The following is a 25292-nucleotide window of genomic DNA, read 5'->3' on the forward strand; positions in this document are numbered from 1 at the left end:
TATATAAAACGTGTATGCTACGTCATTTTTTATTGGTGTTATTTACAATTCACTTAAAAACATAATAATAATAATAATACGTGTCACACGTGATCGAAATTTCGATTTTATTGTTCGATTATTAAAGTTTTGATTTTTCCCTCCCTCTCTCCCTCCACCCTCTACCCCCCCTAATTTAAACTTTTTGCAAATGAATCATCGAACCTCTGAAAGCTTGTAAAAAAAAAAAAAAGTTCATTTTGTAATTTTTTTCTTTGTGAAATTCCAGACAATGACGATGAAATCGAAGATGTGCATGGCAATGATGATGATGTTGATAATGATGATGATGAAAGAGGAGAAGAAGAAGATGAAGAAGAAGAAGAAGAAGAAGAAATGGAAGAAACAGAAGACAATATGGAAGTTGAACCGACAAACGGTCAATCAATGTAATTAAGGATTAACCCTAATGTGACCCTAAAGTGACCCTGAAGGTAATTGTAAAAATCACTTTTTAACCTTTTTTTTTGAATATTACCATATAAAATTAAGTAAAATTTCTTTTTTTTTTCCTTTTAGGGTTAAAAAAAAAAAAATTTTTTTTTTTTTAAATTTATGAAAAGGTACAACCTTTAAAGGTGGAAAACAACCTTTAAACCTTTGGCTTTCGAAATAACCGATTAAAATGTTCCCCAGTGGCAGTAAGTAATTGCTAATTTGTGATTGCGAAAAAAGTTAACGTTAACTTTTTCGTTACCGGAAATACTTTCCTTTTTTCTTTTTCCTTTTTTTTCCTTTTTTTAAATTTATTATCAATTATCACGTAAATAAAAATGTGAGTAGTAAAAAAATTATTAAGCTGTTAAGAACGGTGGTTTGTGTGTGTGTATGATACTGCATACTTTGATTTTTTTGTTTGAATTTCACTTCAAGCAATAGAAGCGATTTGTAAAAAATAATTTTTTCTTCCTTTTTTTTTCCCCCCCCCCCTCCACCTGAATTTAGTATAAATGTACGTGTACTTACTTTGTTTAAATTTCAGCCTTAAAAGAGCAAGAATGAAACTCGGGTTCTTCGTGCATCACCTTTTGCCCTTCTGGCCATCCCCAGCTGTCATATGCTGGGATCGGAAGCTCCTGCCGTTCCCAATTTACCATCGCCACCTCCCCCAGTTCCCCCGCAACTCCCATCATCATCTCCACCGGAAATCCCTCTGTTCCCGACGCATATTCCCCTCAAGTCAATGTTGTACTGTTGACAAAAAAATATTATTTAATTCAAAAAAAAAAAAAAAAAAATTATCTCGATTATTTTAATTTAATTTTATAATAATATTGATAATATAATATAATATAATATAATAATGATAATTTTAATTATAATTTTATCATTTTAAGGAAATGAACATTCCAGGTACATACCTTATTGCAACAAACGAAACAGTTTGTCACTACTTTAGAAATAATGTTCATTAAACTTTTCGTTTCGTGTATGACTAGGTCAACTTTGGTAAACGTTGCCGTTTTCCCAACTGTGGGATCTTTTACCGTGAACTGAAGTTGCTGAACGTGAGTCGGAACACCTGATAAACTTTCTAAAAGTTCCATTTTGTGAGAACCCGCAGGTACCTGGAAAATCAAGGGTACGGGAAATCAAGAGTATTATTAAAATATTTGTAAAAAAAAAAAAAACCGCCAATAAGATTTTTTTTTTTGTTTTTTTTTTTTACCTGATATGAAAACTGTCGTGCTACTTTGTAAAGCCGATTGGCTTCCTCTGCAAAATATTCGGCTTGAGTAAATAAATCCTGAGTCGTTTTTAATGTACCTTCTCCTTTTGTGAATTGATACATTGAAAAAGCCATGGTCGACATATTTTTTGCTCTCTTAACAATGTCATTATCATCCTGTCGCCATTTGTCAGCCTCGGCTTCCATTTCATTCGTCATCATTTTCATTTCTAACCCTGATTTGGCTATTTTGGCTTGTTCTTCTGAATCTAATTTAGATGCTTTTACGGGTTTGCTTGTCGTACCGTGTTTCTAATATAAAAAAAAAATTTTTTTTTTTTTTTTTTTTTTTTAAACGAGTTTAAATATTTTCAAATGTTTTTTTTTTTTTATTAAATATAAATCACTCACTCCAGGCCTTGGAAGACTCATATAAACATGTTTTAAATCTTTTCCCTTGCAGACGTCAATTATTTCTTTCGTAACTGATGTTACGTCAGCAGCCAACGCTTGCCACATATCAATAAAAACTAAATTCAAATTATATAAATTTAATAAATTATCAACTGTCCTAAAAATTTTACTTTTAAAAAATTATTTTCATTTAAAAAAAAAAAAAAAAAAAAAAAATAATGATCGATTCGTATACAAAAAAAGGCATTAAAATGAATTCTAAATACTTGATTCAGTTTTTTTTTTTTTTTTTTTTACCTTCTAAATTTTCCTTTGCTATTTTTGACGTCGGGTAAATGGCTAATGTATTTGCGGCACTTAAAACTTGGGGAGCGTAAACTTTAACATTTATTTCAATATATTTGGCCGTCACTTGAAGCGAATCGTACGGAGCCATATGCCTCACTAATTTGCATATCTGAAAATTTAAAATCGATATTATTCTGCAAATTAATTATAACACTTTTATTAAAAAAAAAAAAAAAACTAACTTCCAAGATGTGATCCGTGTGTTCTGCAAAACGATCCCCAAAAACTTCTAAACGATCTAAATCAGCTCCCAATGCTAAATTTTTTAAACCATCTAAAGCCGCTGAACCTTGCCTTATTACATTTTCTAATTCGCCTGCCTGAAATTGTTATTAAAAAAAAAAAAAACTTGAAAATTTCGTTTTACTGGAGTCATTAAAACTATTTTCCAGAATTTATCGAGTAATTTTGCACAAATGAAGTACAAATTTAAAGCAATAAATTTTTTCAGACATTTACCTGCATGAATGCGGTTTCTTGCAACTGTCGCCTCAAGTCTCTTAAATTATTTAATAAAAATTCAACTGTTCTTTCCGTCTCATCACTTGGAGAAGTTCCATCGATGGCACATTCAGAATTTAAAAGAGCATCTAATTTTATTTTGGCTAGTTGTATATATTCTAATATTCTTTCTCTGTGTTCATGACTTGTATTAGCAGAATCTGTAAAGTCTTGTGCTCTCTCAATGATTGTCTCTAAAGCTTCAGTTAGTCCTTCCTATATTACAAAATTTTTTCTTGTCAATCGATCATAAACTTAAATGCAAAATTTAGTCGTTATAAAAATTTTACCTGACAGTGGGCAGCAAGCAATGCTGTTTGTACAAGTCCTTCCAACCTTTGCAATGCACCATGGATTGTTCTATTTGCTTCCCACTCTTCACTGCAACTAATTTCGTTAGGATCTAAAACTCCATCTTTTACAACATAATGTATTAAGTCCATAGCTCTTCTCATCTGACAAAATACTGTATCCCTGTTTTCTCTGGCTGAATGACATTCAGGATGCCTTAAGCAAGTCTATAATATATAATTTAATAAGTCTATTAAGATAATTTTACAAAAAAAGTCATTTTTTTTTTTACTTACTTTGGAAGAAACTAGTAACATCATGGTAGACCTTTCTAATACTTGTCTCGCTGCTTGCATTTGAGCCCTCCTTCTTTCATCTTTGGTATCATTTTGTCTATCACCTGTTAAATGAGCAAGTTCAACCATTTCAGCTCCAAACTGACTAAAAGCTTTTACAAATTCTGTAAAATTTGTAACATTTTCTAATCTTCCCAAACTCCTAGTTACCTACATACAATCGCAAAAACACAAACTATTTATAAGAGATTAATTACTTAAAAATAAACTGTACACATAATAATTTTTTGTTATTTTAAAATTTAATTAATCATACCTTATCTTTGGCAAGTAATAACTGTTTTACAACAACAATGTCAGCTAAAAGCAAAACTCTGGTAACTGAAGCTAGTAAAGCTCTTGCCGCTCTGACAACAGCACCTCTTTCCGTTAAACATTCTTCCATTTCACATAATTTTTCAATTCCTGCGCCTGCTTCCCTGGCTTCTTTGCAAGCCTTTTATAAAATTTGTATTAATTTAAGATTATAACTTTAAATAAAATTATTATTTAAAATTATAAATTAAAAATATATATATATATATATATATACCTCATACATATCAAGTTTAATTTCAGAATTTCCATCTCCAATTGTTTCACCGACAGTGACAAATCTTTCGACAGCCAAATTAACAGCTTGACCAACTCTTGCAACCACTCGTAAATTTCTTTCTGAAATAACTCCTCTGTCTCTAACATTAACTAAAGTTGAAATCTAAAAAAAAAAAACGTTAAAACTTAACATCTTTTTAAGATTTAAATATTAACAATTAAAAATAATTAATAATCTTTATTGCTAAAAAAAATTTTTTACAATTAGCCAAACGATTTAATTTGATTGCATTTAAGAGGTTATTAGCAAAACAATAAAATCTTATTAACATTTTTAAAAAAGTTAATTAATGTAAAGAAAATAATACTTAATGATAATTTACCTGACGATCCACCAAAATGGACATTTTGTATTAAACTAATATTTAATTTTTGAAATTTTTTCAACAGTAAGTTTTAAAAAAAATATTCACTTTCATTTTGAAACGTACCAAAATTTTTGATTTGTACAAAAAAGTTAAACGAATTAAAAAGTGCGCAAGTTATCCCCCCAGAATAATCAATAATAAAGCAGAAGATATTTACTCACATGGACAACGAGCCGGGATACATTTATATACCCAGCAGTGTACAAAACGGCACAGCCCACTATTTTAATATTTTAAAATAATAATTTATAAAAAAATATTTTTCTCCGATAACTTTACATAAATTATACATAAAACATACCTGTTTTACTAAAGGTAACAGTGTTTGTTCGATACTTTTTGTCTTAATTTCTAAATTGTTTTCTGGTTCAAACGGCTTTAAATCTGCCATGATTGTTGGTACGATACGGAAGTACCAATATTAAAAAATATTTTTAAATATGACAAAAGAAAATTATGAAAGGTAAAAATTTTAATTTTTTTTTTTTTTAATATGACAATTATGGCAAGTATTTTAAATCAAATAATACTCTTTTTTTTTTTTTTTAATGCTCCTTTTTATTAAATAAATCCATATTATACGAAATGCTTTTATTATTATTTAATAACTATTTATTTTTTGATTTAATACGTCATTGATTTTCATAATCATTAGTAATTCATATTAAAGGAAAAAAAAAAATATAAGATTGTGAAAATCTATTAAATACTCTTTAATAATCAAAAATATTTGTACAATATTTTATAACACTTAGTAAAAATAATTATTTTTTTATATAAATATTTACAACTTTTTCACAAATCAATTAAAATTAAGCAATTATAGCAATTTTTATATATAAATTTTAAAATAAATTTTTTAAGCTACAAAAAAAAAAAAAAAATATAAATTTTATTCGAGAATCAATAAAAAAAAATATTTATATATGTGTGAAACATAATCGGTTTTCTTTTTTTTAAAATAAACATAAAAATTAAAGTTAAAAAAAAAAAAAACAACTCTGACCTAATAAGTTATTTTAAAAACCAAAATAAAAGTTTTAAAAATTTAAATTTTTATTTTGTGCAAAATAAACTGTAAAAATTCATTTATTCCAAATCCCTTAAATTAATCGTAGATGGTTCAAATATTGAATTTCTGTTTAAGCCTTGATCCAATAATAATATTTGAAGATCTTCTTGTGTGTATAATTCATCCTTTAAAAAAAAAACAATTTAATTATTAATATATAATTGCATTATTTATTATAAATAAATTTATTTAAATAATCAATTACTTTTATGATCAAACTATGATTATCACTTATTCCAGCTCCTAATACTAAATCTGAAGGAATTGACATTTTACAATTTTGAATATCCTCTGGCTGTTTTGAAAACACCAAATTTTTCCATTTTTTAGATTTAAATTCTTCGTTACTCGCATCTGAATCTTGCAGCCATTTAATATGGCTGCTTCCATTTAGTCCTGTTTTAATCGTTTTTTCCCTTACTATGTCTTTGTATGTGTAATTTGTTCTAGCAGAGCCAGTGTTTTCTACTTTTTTCTTATTCTTAAATTGGATTAAAATAAACAATGAAAATGTTTTTAATACTATTTAAATTTGACTTCGAGTAATGCCCAATCATAAAACTATGAGTACCTTGCTAACATCTGTATTGCCCAAAACACATTGTACCAGGTTATCAGTTATAAAAAAAGTTTCATTATTGTTTGCTTCTTGTGAAGTCATTAAAACAGTTGATTGATTACTGCTTGAATCTGTGGATGATGAAATATCTGCCAAAGAATCACTATTGACACAATCTATCGAAGTCATCGCTACCAAGAGTTCCGATGGCATTAGTTCTGGCAAAGATGTATTTAATGGCACATTTTCTGTAGAACAAACGTCATGATCTTTGAAATCCAATAAAAAGCTCTCATTACATTAAAAGTATTTCAAATTGTAAAATAATTAAATAATAAAAAAAAGAAAATTACAAACCTGATAAAAGAGTAACGGAATCTAATTGACAAATAGACTGACTACTTAACAACTGAGTTTGCTCTTGCGTTTGTTCATTTTCATTGTCAGATAATTTAATACCAAAATCATACAAATCACTAGTACTCAAATCTTGATCATTATTCTCTTTTCTATGCATTTTTTTAACATGTCTATAAACTAAATTTTTCGAACTAAACTTAGAATCACATTTTTCCACGGGACATGAAAAATTTTTCGAATTATTTTTTGAATGCGTTAATATATGCTCCTTTAAATGTTGAGATCTAAAATCAATATATGTACATACATAAAATTATGATTGTGTACATTAAAGTAAATATATATACAATAAAATTATGCTTAAGATTTTGTAAAAAAAAAAAAAAAAAAAAAGTTACCTAAGAAAAGACTTATTGCAATGATTAATACAGCATACAAATTTACGAATTTGTAAATGCTTATTTCTATGACGATGAAGTTTACTTCCAGAATAAAAAGACCATCCACAACCAGGATGATCACAATGAAATTGTTTTTCCCCTGTATGTGTTCTCATATGTTCTCTAAGCCTATAAATTACATTTGTAATTTCAGAATATGCAATAGTAATACTGACACTTATCATTGTATTCACAGTAAATTGATTTAAAAATTTCATGACTTACCTGCAAGGTAATTCAAAAATTTTGTCACAACCTTCCCAAGAACATTTTAAATCTTCTAATTTATGATCATGACTTCTCATATGAGAACAAAGAGCATTTCTGGTAACAAACGATTTATCACAGCCTTCTCGTTCGCAACTAAGACAAACAAGAAAAAAGAGATTACACAAATATGAAGAAATTAAAGAGTGTAAATTTTGAATTTAAAATATTAATCATAAAAATTTATTATGATCTTACTTATATGAACGACCCAAATTCACATGTGTAGCTCTGTGAAGATCTAAACTTCTCTGATTGTGAAATGCAGCATTGCAGTCACTTACTGTACAAACAAATTGTTCTGCCCTTTCATGAACAGTTCTTAAGTGCTGTCTAAGATTATACAAAGTGGTAAACATTTTATTGCATGATTCATGAACACACTATTACAAACAAAAATTTAAACATTAAAAAAAATTATTATTATTATAATAATTTAAATTATCTGTTTTTTTGTAACATACTTTAAACCATTTTATATTTAAATGAGAATTTTTGTGTCTTTCTAATTTAGATTTTGTCGCAAATGACCATTTACAATTGGTAAAGTCACATTTAAAAGGTCGTCCATTATGAGTTTTGAAAAAATGAGTTTTCAACAAATACATATCTAAAAACAATGTATTACATCCTTCGAATGGACAAATATAATGCTTTGTCATATATTCACTTTTAAACCAATGAATTTCACTTAATCCAACTTCCTGAAAATTTTATAAAAAAACAAATAATTTTAAAATTTTTTTTCCTAAAAGAGCTCCTCCTTCCTCTTTTAATTCTTACATTAAAACAATTAATAAAAAATAAATAATTAATAACCTGTAATACTTGTGCAGCTTGTCTATCTTTCGCCTTGAATGCATTTATTGATGCCGGAGTTAATGTTAATATGCCTTTTTGAGGTAACATTTTACGCAATAGATTACTAAATAATTTTTTTTTTTAAATTATAAATAAAAGTAAATAGATAAATAAAGATTAAATCAGCAATCAGAAGTGAAAGAAACGCAATTAAATATAAAAAAATTATCCATATTTATTATTAAACGAATAATTGATAAAAGTAATTTAAAGCTGGATTAACCAAAAAAATTTACTATTTACATTGTCAATAGTTTTTTTTTGTTTTAAAAATAAGCCAATTTTAATCAGCTGTTCGCCATTTTATTTTAAAACCGGATATGAATGCTTTAGTTTTGTAATGGCCGGAAGTGAACATTTTTGTTACAAAAAAAATATTTTAACATTCTATAAAAGTAAGTTTTTCATTTGATAAAAATAATGTTTATTTATTGAACTTGAAAATATGTATTTAAATTTAATTTCTTTAAATTTAATCTGCACGTAATTTTTAATTAGTAATTATACTTTCAATTACATTTTTTGTTTAAAATCACAGACCATTCGGAAAAATATTTGCAATAATATTTTTGTGATTAAAGTTAGAGATTTGTTTGTTTAAAAACAATAATAAAAATATTTAATTATGTTTTTAAATCGATTTGAAATTATTATTGTTTACGACATTGTGTATTTTTAAAATTTTTTTGCCAACGAGTTTTTTTTTTTAAAACGCCAGAGTAAGTTTCATGAATAAATTTTTTTATCCTTGATTTTTAATTATTGTCCTAAAACAATAAAGTTGTCTACTTTCCAATCGAATAATAATTATTTCCTATATTGTTTCCGTATGTTTAATGTTAAAATTATTTGCATAATTTTTGAAATATTTTTTTTTTGTTTTAAGCTTAATCAAAATTTATATTCGAAAGCTTACTTTCACTTTTTCATTTAATTTTTTCTTTTTGATAATTAAAATGTGTTTCGTTGTAATTTTTAAAGCTATTTTATAGGTTATGGCCTTTTGTCGAAAAATAAAATTCCCAAATTACATTTAATTAAAAATATATAATAAACTTAATTAAATATATTTAATATATGAGACAGATTATATATTCATTTCTTATTTATATAAATGTCCCAGCTTTGAGTATTCGTTTCGTTTTGATAAAATTAAAAATTTACTTGTAGCTTTATGAGTAAATATTTAATCAAATCAAAATAAAAATCAAAAATAATTTTTAATAAATCCATATAATAATAAAATTTTAAAAAAAAAAATACCCAAATTATTTCAGATAATTATTTTCTTAAAATAATTCATAACAAAAAAAAAAAAAAAAATGATATGTAAATACACTATACAGTATAAAACTCGAGTGTAGCTTTCGAGTACTCATAATATCTTGGCTTGCATCATATGTGGTTTCACATGGGAAAAAAAATAACATCACCACCATTTTTTTAAACATATAAAATAAATGTGAAAGACGAAATCGAAAAAAAAATAACTTTTTTTTTTTTTTTTTTTTTTTTTTAAATAACCAATTATTAATATTTACATTTTTTTTTTTTTTTTTTTAATAATTTTACAAGAAAAAAAATCTTATAATCTTAAAAATTAAAAACTAATTCAATGCAATATCACCATTTATATATACCTTATTTATTTATAATACTGAAAAAAAATGATAATAATGAAATAACGGTTATAATAATTTGAATTTCCCCCTCTCCCCCCCCCCTCATTCATAAATTTTAAATTTCATTTTTCGAATCGAATAAAACAAATAATAATAATAATAATAATAATAATTAATTTTTTTATCTTTTATCTTTGGTTCATTAGCTTAAAAAAAAAAAAATGAGGGCATTTCGATAGTTTAAATCCATGATAATATACCTTTATAAATAAATTTGAAAAAAAAAAGACAATAATAAAACCGTATTTTTCAACATATATATAAAATAAAAAATAATAATAATAATAATAATAATAATAATAATTTAACAGTTAGTTTAATAATGTCTTCTTTTTTCTACACGTTTGTTGTATCCTCTTGTTTTTTCTTATTCAACCTATTTTTTAACCATATTTTAAACAAGTGTACTAAAACGAATAACGTATGAATAGTTATTAAACATAATGTTGCACCTGCACAAGTCACTAAAGCTTCGCCAGGATATTTCCAGTCTAAAATTTTATATATATACTCAGAGTTTTCGCTGGAAAACAAAAGATTTTTAAATTAATAATAATAATAATAATAATAATTAAAAAAAGGAAATCAAAATCGATTAAAAACAACTTACAATCCCTCTGGCCAAAAAACTTGATACAATAAGCTGAATACAGCATAAATAGATGCATAACATATGGGCATGTAAAAATGTATAAGTCTCGTCGGATGTGCTACCAATGATACTTCCAATAGTATAAATATACTATTAAATACGTGTGTCATTATATTCGTTGCATTCACTGAATCTACCTCTAATGATGATGATGATTAAAATATATATATATATATATAATAATAAATGTAAATATAATAATAATAATATAAATATATATTTTACCCGGATCGTATAAAGTTGACCAAAATATTATTGTGACAGAACATGCTCCCGTTAAAACAACCGTATAAATAATCCATAATAATTTATAATAGCATGGCATTGTTTTTTTCGGATCCTCATCCGGTTTTTTTTTCCCATTATAAGCTGCGATGCTCTTTTTTAAGTATAAAAAAAAAAAAAAAAAAAAAAAAAAAAAAAAATTTTTTGAAATTAACCCGGGGGGGTGGGGTGGGGGGAGGGGGTCTCGGTTAATTTAAAATAATAATAATTGATACTCACAACTGTAATGCAAGCAAATTGAAAATATATTGTTTCTACTGTGTACGTCCAATTTGTTAAAAAACAACAAAATTTCAACCAAGATTCATCTGTTTCTTTATTATACGGCAATATATATAAATAAGATGTCAAAAAATATGCGGCCATAACCGCTCTATACACTATCCATGACACTACAATTTTTTTTTCTTTTTGCCACTAAAAAAAAAAAAACAATTTTTTTTCTCTTTTTAAAACTCATTAATTTAAATTTAAATTGAAATTTTTTCTCACGTGACAATAAACAAATTCTTCCGGATGATCGTATTTTAACTTTAACACTTGAATATTGCATTGTTGCTGTAAAATTTTCTGAAACATCTGTAAAAAAGAACGAACAAAAAAAAATAAAAATTTTTTTTCACCCCCTTTTTAAATAAAATCTAACCCCCCACCCCCGTAAAAAAAAAAAATAATAATAATAATACGATAAAAATATTATCGTAATATACTAAATAATAATAATAATAATAATAAATAATTTTTTTTTTTTTTTTTTTTAATATTGTAAAGGTGTCAGACACGTTTTAAAAAAAAATTAATTTAATTTAATTTAATTTAAAAAAAAAAAAATTCGAACAGGAACTTAGAGTTAAAATAATAATAATAATAATAAACAAGTACAGACAATCCTTTTAAATTTAAATTATTATTATTATTATTATTTATTAAATGTGTCTTTGAAAAATTTTTTTATTGGTCTCATTTAATAAAAGGACAGAGACATTTTAACTCGATTATTCTTTCTCTCTCTCTCTCTAATTTGAACTTATTTTACCGTCGTCGTCGCCGTTATTATTATTATTATTATTATTATTCTCTATAATCACGTGAACGTAAAAATTTTCATAATAAAATTAAATTCAATTTTTTTTTTTTTATTTATTTATTAATCGATCATTTCGGATCGAAAAAAAAATAAAAAAATTCTTTAAATTATTATGATCGCGTGTTTATGACAACAAACAAACAAGCAAACAAACAAACAAATTTTTTTTTCTCGTTTGTTATACATTTTAAAAAAAATATAAAAACAAACAAATAAATTTTTTTTTTGGCATAGGATTTTTTTTTTTTTTTTTTTTGTACGTTAAAAAAAGTGAAATTAAATTTTTAAACGTCTCTGTCTCGTCTGTTTTTACGTCATTTCCTAAAAAAAAATTACAATTTATTAACTAATTAATTAATTAATTAATTCAATCGATATTATTTATTTATTCATACCAAAATTATTATTAACAATTGTAACAAAAATCATTTTTTCCCCCCATTTCCCCAAATGTAAAAAAAAATCAATAATTTTCCTTTTTTTTTTAATTACTAGATAAAAAAAAAAAAAAAAAAAAAATTTTCTTTTTTTTGTTTTTCTTCTATTATTTATCAATGATAGAAAATCAATAAATTTATTATTGATCGTAAACATACGATTGATTATTTATCGATAGTAATTAATTACCGTAATTTTCTTTTTTTTTTAAATAGAAGCAAATGTACTGTGAAAACACACACGCATACACACGCACACGCACACGCACACAGGCAAATTTATTTCTATCTTAATTGCGACAATAATTTTATTTTAAATATATATATATATTTTAATAGATTTATTAATTTTCTAATAGTTTAATTAATTTAGTCATTAAAATTTTTTTATTAATCAACGAATTCTCCGTAAATAAATAAATAAATAAATTTTATTTAAATATAAATAATTAATCAAAAATTTTTTAGGGGGTTCGTTAGTTAATAGATATTAATTTTTTTTTTTATTTATATATAATAATTAATTATATTAATTATTTTAAAGCTCATAATAATGATAATTATAATACTACTCATACTTTAAAATAATATTCGAATAATTTTTTGTAAAAAAAATCTTATTATTATTATTATTATTATTTAAAAAAAAAAAAAAAAAAGTACGACGACGTGATCAATTTTATAAATTAACGGTTATTTTTTTTTTTTTTGGTCAAAAGTATCAGGTACGAATTTTTTAAAGGTTTTTTATTTTTTCACAGTTATTTTCCAAATAATAATAATAATAACTTTTTTTTTTTTTAAACTACGAAATAACGAATAATTTAAGAATGTAAAAAAAAAAAAAAAAAAAATTTCCATTCGAATTTCGCCTAAACAACCACACAAAATAATTAAAATCAAAGTTTTCGACAACACATTTTTTTTTTTTTTACTTAATTTTTACTACTTTGAAATCAAAAAATTAATGTCTTTTCCCCTCCTCCTCCTCCTCCCCCTCCCCCCAATTCCTTTTCCTAATAAAAATTGTTATGTTTTATTACTAAGCTTAACCAACCGAAATGGTATTAATAAAAAAAAAATGAATTTTTCTTTTTCATATCCGTGTGAAAAATACATTAAAGTAAATTACTTTTGATAAATAATCAATGAATTATAAATAAAAAAATTTTCAATAGTTAAATTTTTTAGTTATTTTACCAAAGGCAGCCTTGAGAATAATTTACAGGCCATTGGTCTGAGACAGTTAAAATCAGGAACACAGTTTATTATTGAATAGTTCATTACTTATTTTCGCATAATTAACCACCTCGAATAAAACAATAGAGTTAACACCAGGAAGACCATGTTATGTTTGAATTTATTTATTTATTGGTAAATTGCTCTAATAACACTAATTTCCACCACACATAATAAATGAATTATTACCATTATTTAAAAAAAACCAAATGAAACTTTTAAAAAAAAAAAAATTTCACTCGTGTAGACTATCATGTATTAATCATATACACATGCATGTTTCTTTTGACCATTGACAAAAAACTTTCCGACAAAATTTTTTTCCCAACTGGAAATTTGTAATTTTACATAACTCGACACATTTTTCACCCCACATAATTTAACTTAAAATAAATAATTTTAGTACAAATAATTATTTTTAATATTATCATAAACATTCATTTTATAAAACATAATCGACATGAAACTTTAATATATGTTTATAACTAAAAACAATTGTTGAAATGAACAACAGAGAAAGAAAGAATAGACAAAATCACTACTACCGCAACACATCTTTATTTCAAGTTCAGTTTAATTTTATTTTTAAAAAAGTGTGTAAAAATAAAAAGAAGCATGTATATTGAGGGTTTAACCAACAGGTGAACAGTTATAAAAATAAATTAAATTTTATTTGGCTTTTTCAAATGAAACTAAAATTAATTAATAACCACAAGCAAGCAAGCAAACAATAAATAAAACAATTCTTTTCTATTATTTCAAATGGTCAATGTCATAATTAATTACTCACATTATTCGTATTATTATCATTTGTATGTATGGATAATTTATTAATAACCACAGGATAAAAAGTTTCCTTTTAGGGTAAATTTAAAATTAATTTCATTTTTACTAATATTCACAAAAAAAAAAAAAAAGATTTCGGTTAATAATAAGCACTTAACTCGGCCATCACCTAATTCAACAGTTAACATAGTCAGCTGATAAAAATTCCATAGAGGTATAAATAAAAAAAAATAATTAACGATTTACCCAAAAATCGTTTTTAACGGTCGAAATATATATTTAATTTTTAAAAAAACATTTTTAAATTTCAAAAACGAAACGCAAACGATTTTGTTTTTTCCGTTAAATTAAAACTAAAACGTTAAAATTAATTATGAAAAAAAATTAAAATTAAGGCGTGCGGGGGAGCGGGAAAATAATTAATTAAAAACGATATATATCGATTCGCCCGCGAAAACGATAAACATCTCGAAATGTAACGTCAACAAAATGAGGAAAACTCATTCGGCGCCATTTTTTCCACAAATAACGGTAAGTTCGTTAAAATAACATTTTAAAATATCTCAATTTTTTTTAGAAAAATGTATACGTGTGAGGTAAAACATAAAATTTTATAAAACGTACCTTAAAGCATACATTTTTACGTACCTTAAAAACGAGGAAAAACTCTTACGTATAAAATATATCATAAAAATAAAAAATTCATTTCCGTTAAACAAGTAAAAAAAAATTAATAATTTTACGTTTTACTATATATCGAAACACGTTTGTTATATATTAAATTTCATATAACACGCGGGTAACTTTCAATTTAACGTACAAAAAAAAAAAAATAAAACTTTCAATAAACACTCGTGTGTGTGTGTATGTGTGAGTGAGAGAGAGACAACTGAATGTAACAGTTACATTGATAAAATAACACTGAAATACTACGAACGAGTGTATTATTATTATTATGTGATTGGCCTATCGTGGGCAGGGTGTCAATTATCAGACGAACATAATAAAACTAATTGTGGTGCAGAATTATTCAAATTATTTTCCTTTTTTTTTTCGAATTCGCTAACCTTTCCTCCTGTAGTAAATTTTCCTTTAAAAAAACAAAAGAGAGAGAGAAAAGGGGCCCATAAAGTTTTTTGTTCGTTTTTATTATCGTTATTTTAATTTCCTGTCGTTAAAATTTTAATTTAAAAAAACAAAAACATATTATTCTATTCAATTTTTTTTTTTATTTTTTAGATAAAGCTTAAAAAAAAAAAAAAAAAATTAAACGATTGCTAATTAGAAAAAGATTAATTACGTTTAATTCGGATTAAAAGGTCAAAATCATCCTAACAATAAATAATAATAATAATAATAATAATAGTAAAAAAACCCAACGCAGACGATTGACGTCGTAATTTAAACCATCGAAAATTTTTTTACCATCGCGAAAAATTAAAAAAAAAACCGGAAATTGTTATTTGGCGCGCTTTTTTTTTTTTAAAAATCAAAACAGCAACTTTTTGTAAACTTATTGTTGGTTCTAGGGGGTTAAGCGAGAGAATACGTAACGACCACCACCACCCCCACCATCATTATTATTATTATTTTTAAATTAACCGCCCCTCGGATATAATTGCGAATTTATGCAAATATTTCAATTGTAATCGACATTGTTCAAAGGTTCATTTATTTCTACTTTAGGAAGAAAAATAAAAATTCATATTGTTTATTAATCGATCGAGTAGAGGAACGTATTATTATTATTATTATTATTATTATTATTATTATTTTTTAATTTAATAATCAATCAATTTTATTATTACGTCAATAACCTGATTGATCATTTAACATTAATTCTGACACGTTTACAATTGAGTCTATATATGCATGCGATCGTCAACGATTTCGACTCGTTTATTACACATTACGTACATTTTTACTATAAACCTCCCCCTCCACCCCCCCCCTTGCGCGAAATTTTATGTATTTTCCCTTTCGTAAAATTTCATCATTTACCTAAATCATTTTAAAATATCGTCTGCTTGTGTAAATAAATTAAATATGGCGGCGGCTAGAAAAAATTTAACGAAAATTTTTTTTTTTTTTTTTACCAAGATAATAATGATTTATCATTATTCATTACCTTTTCGGTACGATATTTAATTACCATTATCATTATTATTATTATTATTATTATTATTATTATTATTATTATTACTATTACTTTCGTGGGTAATAAATTATTTACTATTATTATTTTTTAAATGACTCATTTTAAAAAATTTTAATTTTTTTTTTTCAAAAAAAAAACTTTGACCCAATGTTTCGAGAAAAAAAAAAAAAAAAAAAAAATTAAATAAATTCAAATGACACATTAGTTAATCAATAATAATAATAATAATAATAATAATAATAATAATAATGATTTTTCAAGGGCACTCACTCGTTCGCTCATTAAATAACAAAAAAAAAAAAAAAAAATTTACGTATGTAATTATTATTTTGCTGATGAAATCGAAAAACAAAAAGAATTATTATCATTATTATTAATATTTTCGTATTATTTTTTATGCGATCCTTACGCCGCGTATTATTATTATTATTATTTATTTAAAAGCTTGAATCGATTTAAAATTAATAAATAAATAAATTATTGAAAATTTTTATTTTATTGATTTTTCGACATTGATAAACTTTCACTTGAATTTTTGCTTATTTGAAAAATAAAATTTTAAATTTAAAAAAAATTGCATAATAATTACGATAATGATAATAAAAACAACAACTTCGACGTCGATTAATATTATTATTATTATTATTATTACCACCACCACCGCCACCGCCATCGTTATTATAAAAAAATATCTCGAAGCTATCGATCGATACGAAATCGATATTACGTAATTATTATTACGTAAGGGAAAAATTTTTTTTTTTTTTGATTTCCTGTACGTAAATTACTTTTACTTTAATTTAATTTTAATAATAATAATAATTAATAAATAAATAAAATAAACGAAAAATAATATCGAACACGTGGAAAGAAGAAAAAATTATTATTATTATTATTTTTTCACGTTTTTTTTTTTTTTTAATAAGAACGCAAACGTTTTTTTTTTTTTTTTTTTTTTTTTTTGTTTAAACAAATTATTTAAAAAAGCACGTAACGACATTTTGTGCTTTATTAATTTTTTTTTTTTTTTTTTTGCGAGTAATTGTCTCTTTCCAATTATGTTACGTGTCGGTGGTATAATATTACATACTTGGAAAACTTAAAAGAATTAACACGCGCACACACACACGCGTTCCCTCCCCTCGCGAAAATAATAATAATAATAGGGAATAAATCACAAATGAAAATGTGGAAGAAAAATTGTTTGAGAATAAACATTAAAGCTCCATCCATTCATCCATCTTTCCATCGTCGCTTCGTTATTATTATTATTAATACAATTTTCCCCCTTCCCCCCTTCCCTCCTCCCCGAGTTATTTTTGCTATTTTAAAAAAAAAATCACGGGAATCTATTTCTAATCAGTTGCCAGTCATTTTCACAAGAGAGAGCAACCAACCAAGCAAGCAAACAACCAAACAACCAAACAAACAAGCCCGCGTTTAAATCTAAAAATAATGCAATCGGATTTTTTTTTTTTCATTTTTTTTTTATTTTCGGGGAGCAGAAGCCATTCAAATAACGCGCTGATTTAAACAAAAAAAAAAAAAAAAAAAAAATTTTTTTTAAAAAAAAAAAAAAATGAATTTTTACACGTTATTTAAAATCGACTACTCGAAATTCGATACATTGTTTTCGTGCGTTTTTTTATTTATTATTATTATTATATCGCCGTTGGATGGAAAATGGGTTGACGAATCGTAAGAATATCATTTTATTATTATTATTATTATTATTGTTTAAACAACGATTCTATTATTGATACTACGTATTAATAATAACAACTCGAAAGGAATCCATGATAATTATCATATAAAACGATTGAATCCTTAATTATTAACGATTGATAATAATAATAATAACGATTGGTAAACCCTCTCTTCCCCTCCTCTCCCCTCTCCCTCCCCCTCCTATCGTTTTATTTGGTAAATTTTCCATATTAATTGAAAACGTGTAAAATACCGATCGCAATCATTCGTCCCCCCTTTTACCAAAAAAAGCAAATTAAATCGAAAAATATGTTTTATGCGTGCGTGTGTGCGTGTGTGCGTGTGTGCGTGCGTGAATGTTTTTAACGAAAATTCCTATAAATATAAATCGAACGAAATTTTTTTTTACACGATATGCATAAAATGAAACGCATTTTTAAAATGACTTGACAGAAATGTATTGACGCGTGCAAATAACTAAATAAAATTTTTTTTTTTTTTAAAGAAAACAATTAAACGGATCCCTATTAAATATTATTTACTTTTTTAAATAATAATAATAATTTTTTTAAGAAAAAAATGTACGCGATACGTGATAAATGACTGTTTTTGGTACCATTTTAATAGATTAACTCTAATAGATTATCTTTCAGAGAGAGACTAAACACAAATGACAAAAAAGAAAATTTTTTTCATTTTCAGTGTTTGGTCTGATAAATTGGGAGAAGAATTATGGGAAATAAGTAAACTCATAACAAAACATGGCGAGATTAAATCCGGATATACGTCATTGGATACGACGACCAAAGATGGAGAAAATCTACTCGATGACATAATTAAAAACGTTGAAAAAATGCTCGTTCAAAAGGCAAATTCCGCAAAGGTGAGATGATGAAGAATGTCAATGATGGACCACAGGAAAATGACGTCACATTTATTACGACAATTTTTTTTTTTTCTGTAGTGCATAGCGAAAACGGCGGAAAAATTAAGAAGAGATACTTATTTTATGAACGATTTTAAATTAGAATATTACAATATGAAATATTCGGCCGTAGAAGGTTCGGATTCTAATAAAATGATTCCCTGGACACTGGATGAACTCACGGAATATAAAAACATGTCACTCGAACCAAATTCTAATTTTTATAACATTCCAGTTAACACCAATTACAGCGCAGTGAGTTTTATTATTATTATTATTAATTTTTTTTATTACCTTATTCATCTGATTTTACGAAATATTTTATAGTTATTAACTCGTTCGCACGCTAATATTTTTTTTTTATAAAAAACGTGACGTACGTTAGGGCACCTTGTTATAATAAAAATGGGTCATCGTTCAATTGTATAAAAGTACCATGTAATTGTTTTAAATTATTTTCGTGATGGAAATATATGTATAGGAAACAAGCAATCCATCGATCATTTTTTCCGCCAGAAAAAAACTAACGAATAATAGTAATTAACAAAATTAAAAATAGACATGTTACGAACGAGACTCCCCACCCACCCATCCATACCACACTCACACATGTCATCGTTAAAAAAAAATTAATTACAGGTTCACATACCTACTAACGTTTACGATAGATACCAACATTTGGCTGAAACCATTGCTTGGTCTGAAAATTTAGACGAGATTTTTTCAAAAAATTATCAGGCTGATCCATCTTTGGGATGGCAATATTTCGGATCCGCGTATGGAATGATGAGACAATTTCCTGGTAAATAAAAAAAAAAAAAAAGAGCATTTATAAACGAGTTAAAATTATATATGAGAGATGAAAAATTTGATGATTTATTTAGCTATGAAATGGAGTACAAGTGACAATGATGTAGATTTGTACGACTGCAGAATGAGACCTTGGTTCATAGAAGCAGCCACATGTACAAAAGATATTGTTATTTTAATGGACAATTCTGGATCAATGACCGGAATGAGAAACACAATAGCTAAATTGGTCGTAAACAGTTTGTTAAAAACCTTCGGGAACAATGATTTCATTAACGTTTTGAAATTTTCCTGGAAGCCTGAAACCGTTATGCCTTGTTTTAAAGATTCTCTGGTTCAAGCAACGCCGGAAGTATTAAAAAGTTTTCAAGAAGCCGTTTCGTTAGTTAAACCCGAAGGAAACGCGAGTTTTCCCAACGCATTTTCTTATTCTTTAAATCTATTAAAAAAGGTATTCTTATAATTTAATTTTTTTTTTGTTTTCTCACACACACACACACACACACACCCCCCCTCTCACATTCAATAAAAATATTTACAGTACAGGGAAGATAGAAACGCGACAAATAATTTAGGGGGTTGCAATCAAGCCATTATGTTGGTGACGGATGGACTACCGGGTAACGTGACGGAAGTTTTTGAAAATTTAAATTTAGATGAAAATGGTATGCCGATCGTTAGAATATTTACGTACTTGGTCGGTACCGAAGTAAAAGGCGTCGAAGACCTTCAGCAAATGGCCTGTAGCAACAGAGGTAAATTTTTTTTTTTTTTTTTTATTGAAACTTAATTCCCGTCCTCCATTTTTATATAAATTATATTTTTATTAGGTTATTACGTTCACGTTCACGATCTTGATGAAGTACACGATCAAGTTCTCAAATATATTCCGGTTATTGCTAGACCATTGGTTTTGCAAGGAAAAGAACATCCTGTCGTTTGGACGAGTACCTACGCCGACGCAAACGTGAGTTAAAGCAAAAGAAAAAAAAAAAAACTGAAATACATTGATAAAAATCAATTTAAAAAAAAAAGGTTCTCAGGTTCTCAGGTTCTTAATCGATACCCTCGTGATTGTGTATCCGTACCAAAATTATAAAAAGAAATTAACATATTTAAATTTAACTCACTTTTTATTTTATTTTCATTGTCATCTTAAAATCAAATCGTAAAATAAGGCTTAATGTGTACACTACTGTCTCATGCACCGTCCTGTCTTGCTTTTTTGTGTCGTCTTATACACAAACTTTCTTTCTTTCTTTTGCTATTACAACCATCTGAAACATTAAACCATTTTTAAATTTAATAAAGGTATAAAAAAAAAAATTGATTCGGAAAATGAAAATCTAATGATTTCGCAGGATCCTAAATTAACATGGTGGTTATGGAAAATAATGAATGACGAAGAACGGAAAAAACGTTTGATTCAACACCAAACCATAAAACGAGAATATTTTAGCAAACAAAGAGAAGATTCAATGTATTTGAAAAAAATCACTCAGGTTTGTCCAAAACCAAGCAAATCAGTTCGGTCAACAACAAAAAAAAAACTTCTTTTTTACGTAGATGAAAAATTATTATTATTATTATTATTATTATTATTATTTATTTATTTTGCAGATTTAAAAAATGCGGGTCATTCGACTACTACTATTTGTTACCCTGCATTTTATACTAATTAATATTATTATTATTATTATTTGTTTATGTGTAACGATAATTTCAACTTGTTACCTTAAATACAACCTTCCTATAAAAGTGGAAGTTTTTTTTTTTAAATGTATTTGCCCACTTGTGTTTATGTGTGCCTATGTACCTGTGTGCCTACAATTAACATTTTTGAAATTATGTGAAATGAAAAGTGATGAAATACTTTTTACGAAAAATCACTTTGATTCATAAATATTACTTCTCTTCATTTTCCAAATTTATAAATCCACTCACAATGTACAAATCGATTATCATTAATTTTTTTTTTTAAATTGTATAAATATACGAGTACCGAGTATTTTTATAAAAATACCCGTGGGTGGGTATTGATTTAGAAATGATTCTTTTACATACAGACGTAGCCGACATTAATTTTTCTCACATATTTATTTAAAAACTGATTCATGTGTACATTTATTTTAGACTCAAGGAGAAGAAAAAAATATAGAATATTTGGAATACAGAATGATGACTTCCGTTTCCGTTCCGGCATTCGACAACAGAGATAATAATGAAGTGAGTTGATTGACACTCATTTGAATTTAACGAATGTAAATTTTCTAAAAATGTCTCGCGTTATTTATACAGACAATGGCAGCAGAATTATTGGGAGTTGCTGGAGTGGATGTCGCAATCGATCATATCCATTCATTGACTTATCCGTATAAAACAGGAACGAACGGCTACGTTTTTTTGGTCAACAATAACGGGTACCTGATTATGCATCCCGATCTACGTCCAGTGGTAATTATTGTCCCGACATTACATAAACATTAATAATTTTATTGAAACATTACGTCATTCCTTATTAATTCTCGACTTGAATTTTTAAAAACGAAAAAAAAAAAAAAAAAAAAAAAAAAAAAAAATGTTTTTCTTCTTAGTTCGACGGTATTCTCAAAATCAATTACAATAGCGTTGATTTAGCTGAAGTTGAATTTTTAGACAATGAAAAAGGTTATAAAGACTTTAGCCCGGATGTAATGGACATGAGAGACTCCATGATAAATCAAATAAAAAATGTTTACTATGATAAATGGACTAAATTTCATTACGACGACATGCGTAGAGTAGGAATAGAAAAAAGAAATTATTATGTCAGACCACTGGTCGGAACTCCTTTTTCAATAGGTTTAACCGTACCTTCCAATTTTGCCGCTTATCGTATAAGTAAAAATTTCAAAATTGAAACCAACGACGTGGATGATGATGATGATGGGAATGAACCGTTGGAAGTAGACCGATACCTGAAATTTGAAGATACGAATGAAAGAGATTTGGAATGGACCGTTCATCCAGATTGGTAAATAATTTTCGGTAAATAATTTACCAACTTTGAAATTTTAACGGTTGCCATTTTACAGGACGTATTGTAAATATCATTTTTCGAATTATAAAACATTTGATTCGAAAGAGGATGAACTTATTCATTTCTTGGAAAAAATCAATGATCCCGACTGGTCTTGGAAAAAACAATATCAAGAATTAAATTCTGACTCAGGTAACAGACAGACGATATAAAATTATTATTATTATTCATTTCTCTTCGAATTCCATAGTTTTTTTTTTTTTTTATAAATTTTTTCCAGTCGAATGTAATCAACCCGAATTGAATGAAGATGATTATTATTGCGATCGGGATTTGATGGAATTATTAATGGTCGACGCTCAAATTTTAAAAACCTTCAGAGAACCTAAAATTCCTAAAAATAGTTTCGAGTAAGTAAATTTTTAATCAAATCGTAAAATTTCCCTTCGAAAGTAACAATTTTTTCTCATTTATTTAAAGGACGAAGCTATTGGATACTTACAATCCGAACCTGAGATTCGTAGCGACACAAAGCGGATTGACGAAATGGCAAATCGTACCGAAACCTAAACCTGAGGAAAACCTAACATCGGATTTCATATCCGCTTATCCGAAATCAATAGACGAACCGTGGTAGGCTCCTCGATATACGATCTAGAATATTTTCTCACGAGATTTACATATAAGTATTGATAAGTAATAATTATTTAAAAAGGTACAAAATGGCTGTTTTGCAACATGAAGAGGAAGAAGAATCTTTTGCGTTTTCCGTTCCGTTTAACACCGCGAACGATGATGATGATAATCATTATGTTATATCAACTCACGCCATTTTTCATAAAAAAACTCACGAAGGTAAAAAAGCTCCGGCTGCTGTCGTAGGATATCGTTTCGATCAGTCATCGTTTTACGATAGATTTATGGAAATAACATCTGAAACAGATAGAGTGAGATTAAAAAATTTTTAAATAACAAAAAAAACTGGAAAATTCGGAAAAATCGGATTCAAATAAAAAAATTTATTTTTCCAGTTTACTCTTCCCTGTCATTCCGATGCGAGAGAATGTTATGTTTTGGATCATAACGGTTACATAATTGTTTCGAGTAAAGACGTTAACGAAACCGGACATTTTTTTGGAGAATATGAAAGTACCGTCATGTCGCATTTAATTGATATTGGAATTTACGAGGAGAAAAAAATTTACGATTATCAGGGTCTTTGCATAGAAGAAATAGCCGTGGCAAATAAAGCAAATTTTCTTCTCATGGTAAATTTTTACGATTCATTAAACTAATTAATTAGATTATTAATTAAATACCTCTGAGTGGTAAGGCGTTCGTTTTTTTTTTTTTTTTTTTAATATCATCATAAAAATTAGGTGAAGGCCAATTATTAAATTAATATTATTATTATTTTTTTCTCATTTCAGCCTTGGATCGTCGTACAAAATTTCATAATTAATTTATTTTGGACCTTGTTACAACTTTTATCCCAAACGTATAACATAAATTTAGTCGAATCTCAACCTATTGATGATTTTAGTAAGGAAACATTTTCCAATGTTTTCCGATTATTTGTCGGTAACAATAAAAATAATTTTTCTTTTTGCAGAAGAATTTCGAGATTATGATAGTGACGAATCATTGTCCGACGAAGAAGACGAGTACGAAATTGAAAAAGAAGAAACTTTAAATTCGAGCGTTAGAATAGAGAGAAAAACATGGCCGTGCAATAAAAACATTTCCCTATATTTATTACGGCAAAATATTTTCTCACAGAAACACATTTACGGTGTCAGACATAATTCATCCAGGTATTAATTTGATTAAAATTAAGAAGGTTTTTAATAATAATAATAATAATAAACCTCATTATAACAACCGGATATTATTATTGTTTGTTTTGATAAGTGATTTTGCCCCCATTTTTCTTTTAAAACCCTTTTAATACCCAAAATTTAATTCGAAATTGTACCTTTTTTTTACAGGTTCCGTTTCGTAAACAGAATACCTCACACAAATTTAGTTTTGGTAGTTTTAAACACTTTATATAATCAAAACGATGACATTAATTTGAGCGTGACGCCGATGGTGTTACCAGAAGAAGAATGTAGAGATTTAAATATATTACATTTACCCAGGAAAAGGAACACGGCATGTTTCACACATCACGAAAAAGCAAGTACCAATTTTTCCAGGTACGAATTTCCCCATAAAATCAATTTCAAAAAAATTAATTAATTAAATATAATTTATTTATAGGAAGAAGAAATTGATTCCTGCGGGAAAGGACACGTTATCAAATCATCGGGAACTCTAATGATAATAATAATAACCGCATCTGTGATTTTATTAAATAATATTTT

The 25292-nt window shown here is 26.4% G+C and overlaps 4 protein-coding genes across 4 annotated transcripts; 1 reads left to right on the forward strand and 3 right to left on the reverse strand.

Moving 5' to 3' along the window:
* Nucleotides 1-1092: 1092 nt before the first annotated feature.
* Phum_PHUM308290 (alpha-catulin, putative) lies at nt 1093-4971 on the reverse strand (the record flags this gene model as incomplete). The annotated part of the gene is made up of 12 exons (XM_002427233.1): nt 1093-1230; nt 1401-1607; nt 1709-2020; nt 2120-2238; nt 2420-2579; nt 2653-2790; nt 2930-3187; nt 3262-3489; nt 3559-3768; nt 3875-4054; nt 4151-4315; nt 4882-4971. The coding sequence occupies 12 exons, from the start codon at nt 4969-4971 to the stop codon at nt 1093-1095; spliced, it is 2205 nt and encodes a 734-aa protein (XP_002427278.1).
* A 698-nt stretch (nt 4972-5669) lies between these two features.
* Nucleotides 5670-8187, reverse strand: Phum_PHUM308300 (transcription factor IIIA, putative; the record flags this gene model as incomplete). The annotated part of the gene is made up of 9 exons (XM_002427234.1): nt 5670-5728; nt 5872-6133; nt 6224-6480; nt 6569-6855; nt 6970-7140; nt 7237-7374; nt 7477-7661; nt 7743-7982; nt 8107-8187. The coding sequence occupies 9 exons, from the start codon at nt 8185-8187 to the stop codon at nt 5670-5672; spliced, it is 1680 nt and encodes a 559-aa protein (XP_002427279.1).
* Nucleotides 8188-10157: 1970 nt separating this feature from the next.
* On the reverse strand, nt 10158-11311 carry Phum_PHUM308310 (protein rolling stone, putative; the record flags this gene model as incomplete). The annotated part of the gene is made up of 5 exons (XM_002427235.1): nt 10158-10344; nt 10432-10612; nt 10699-10852; nt 10978-11150; nt 11251-11311. 5 exons carry the CDS (start codon nt 11309-11311, stop codon nt 10158-10160), a joined length of 756 nt encoding a protein of 251 aa, XP_002427280.1.
* A 7531-nt stretch (nt 11312-18842) lies between these two features.
* Nucleotides 18843-25246, forward strand: Phum_PHUM308320 (dihydropyridine-sensitive L-type calcium channel subunits alpha-2/delta precursor calcium channel subunit, putative; the record flags this gene model as incomplete). Its single annotated transcript, XM_002427236.1, has 20 exons — nt 18843-19055; nt 19137-19352; nt 19737-19899; nt 19982-20358; nt 20449-20662; nt 20738-20874; nt 21269-21433; nt 22041-22133; nt 22206-22361; nt 22502-22845; nt 22891-22920; nt 22982-23118; nt 23207-23336; nt 23407-23559; nt 23642-23873; nt 23958-24194; nt 24357-24507; nt 24539-24740; nt 24915-25124; nt 25189-25246. 20 exons carry the CDS (start codon nt 18843-18845, stop codon nt 25244-25246), a joined length of 3618 nt encoding a protein of 1205 aa, XP_002427281.1.
* Between the last annotated feature and the right edge of the window lie 46 nt (nt 25247-25292).

This window comes from Pediculus humanus, genomic scaffold, assembly GCF_000006295.1.
Source record: "Pediculus humanus corporis 1103172107708 genomic scaffold, whole genome shotgun sequence".
Classification (NCBI taxonomy): domain Eukaryota; kingdom Metazoa; phylum Arthropoda; class Insecta; order Psocodea; family Pediculidae; genus Pediculus; species Pediculus humanus.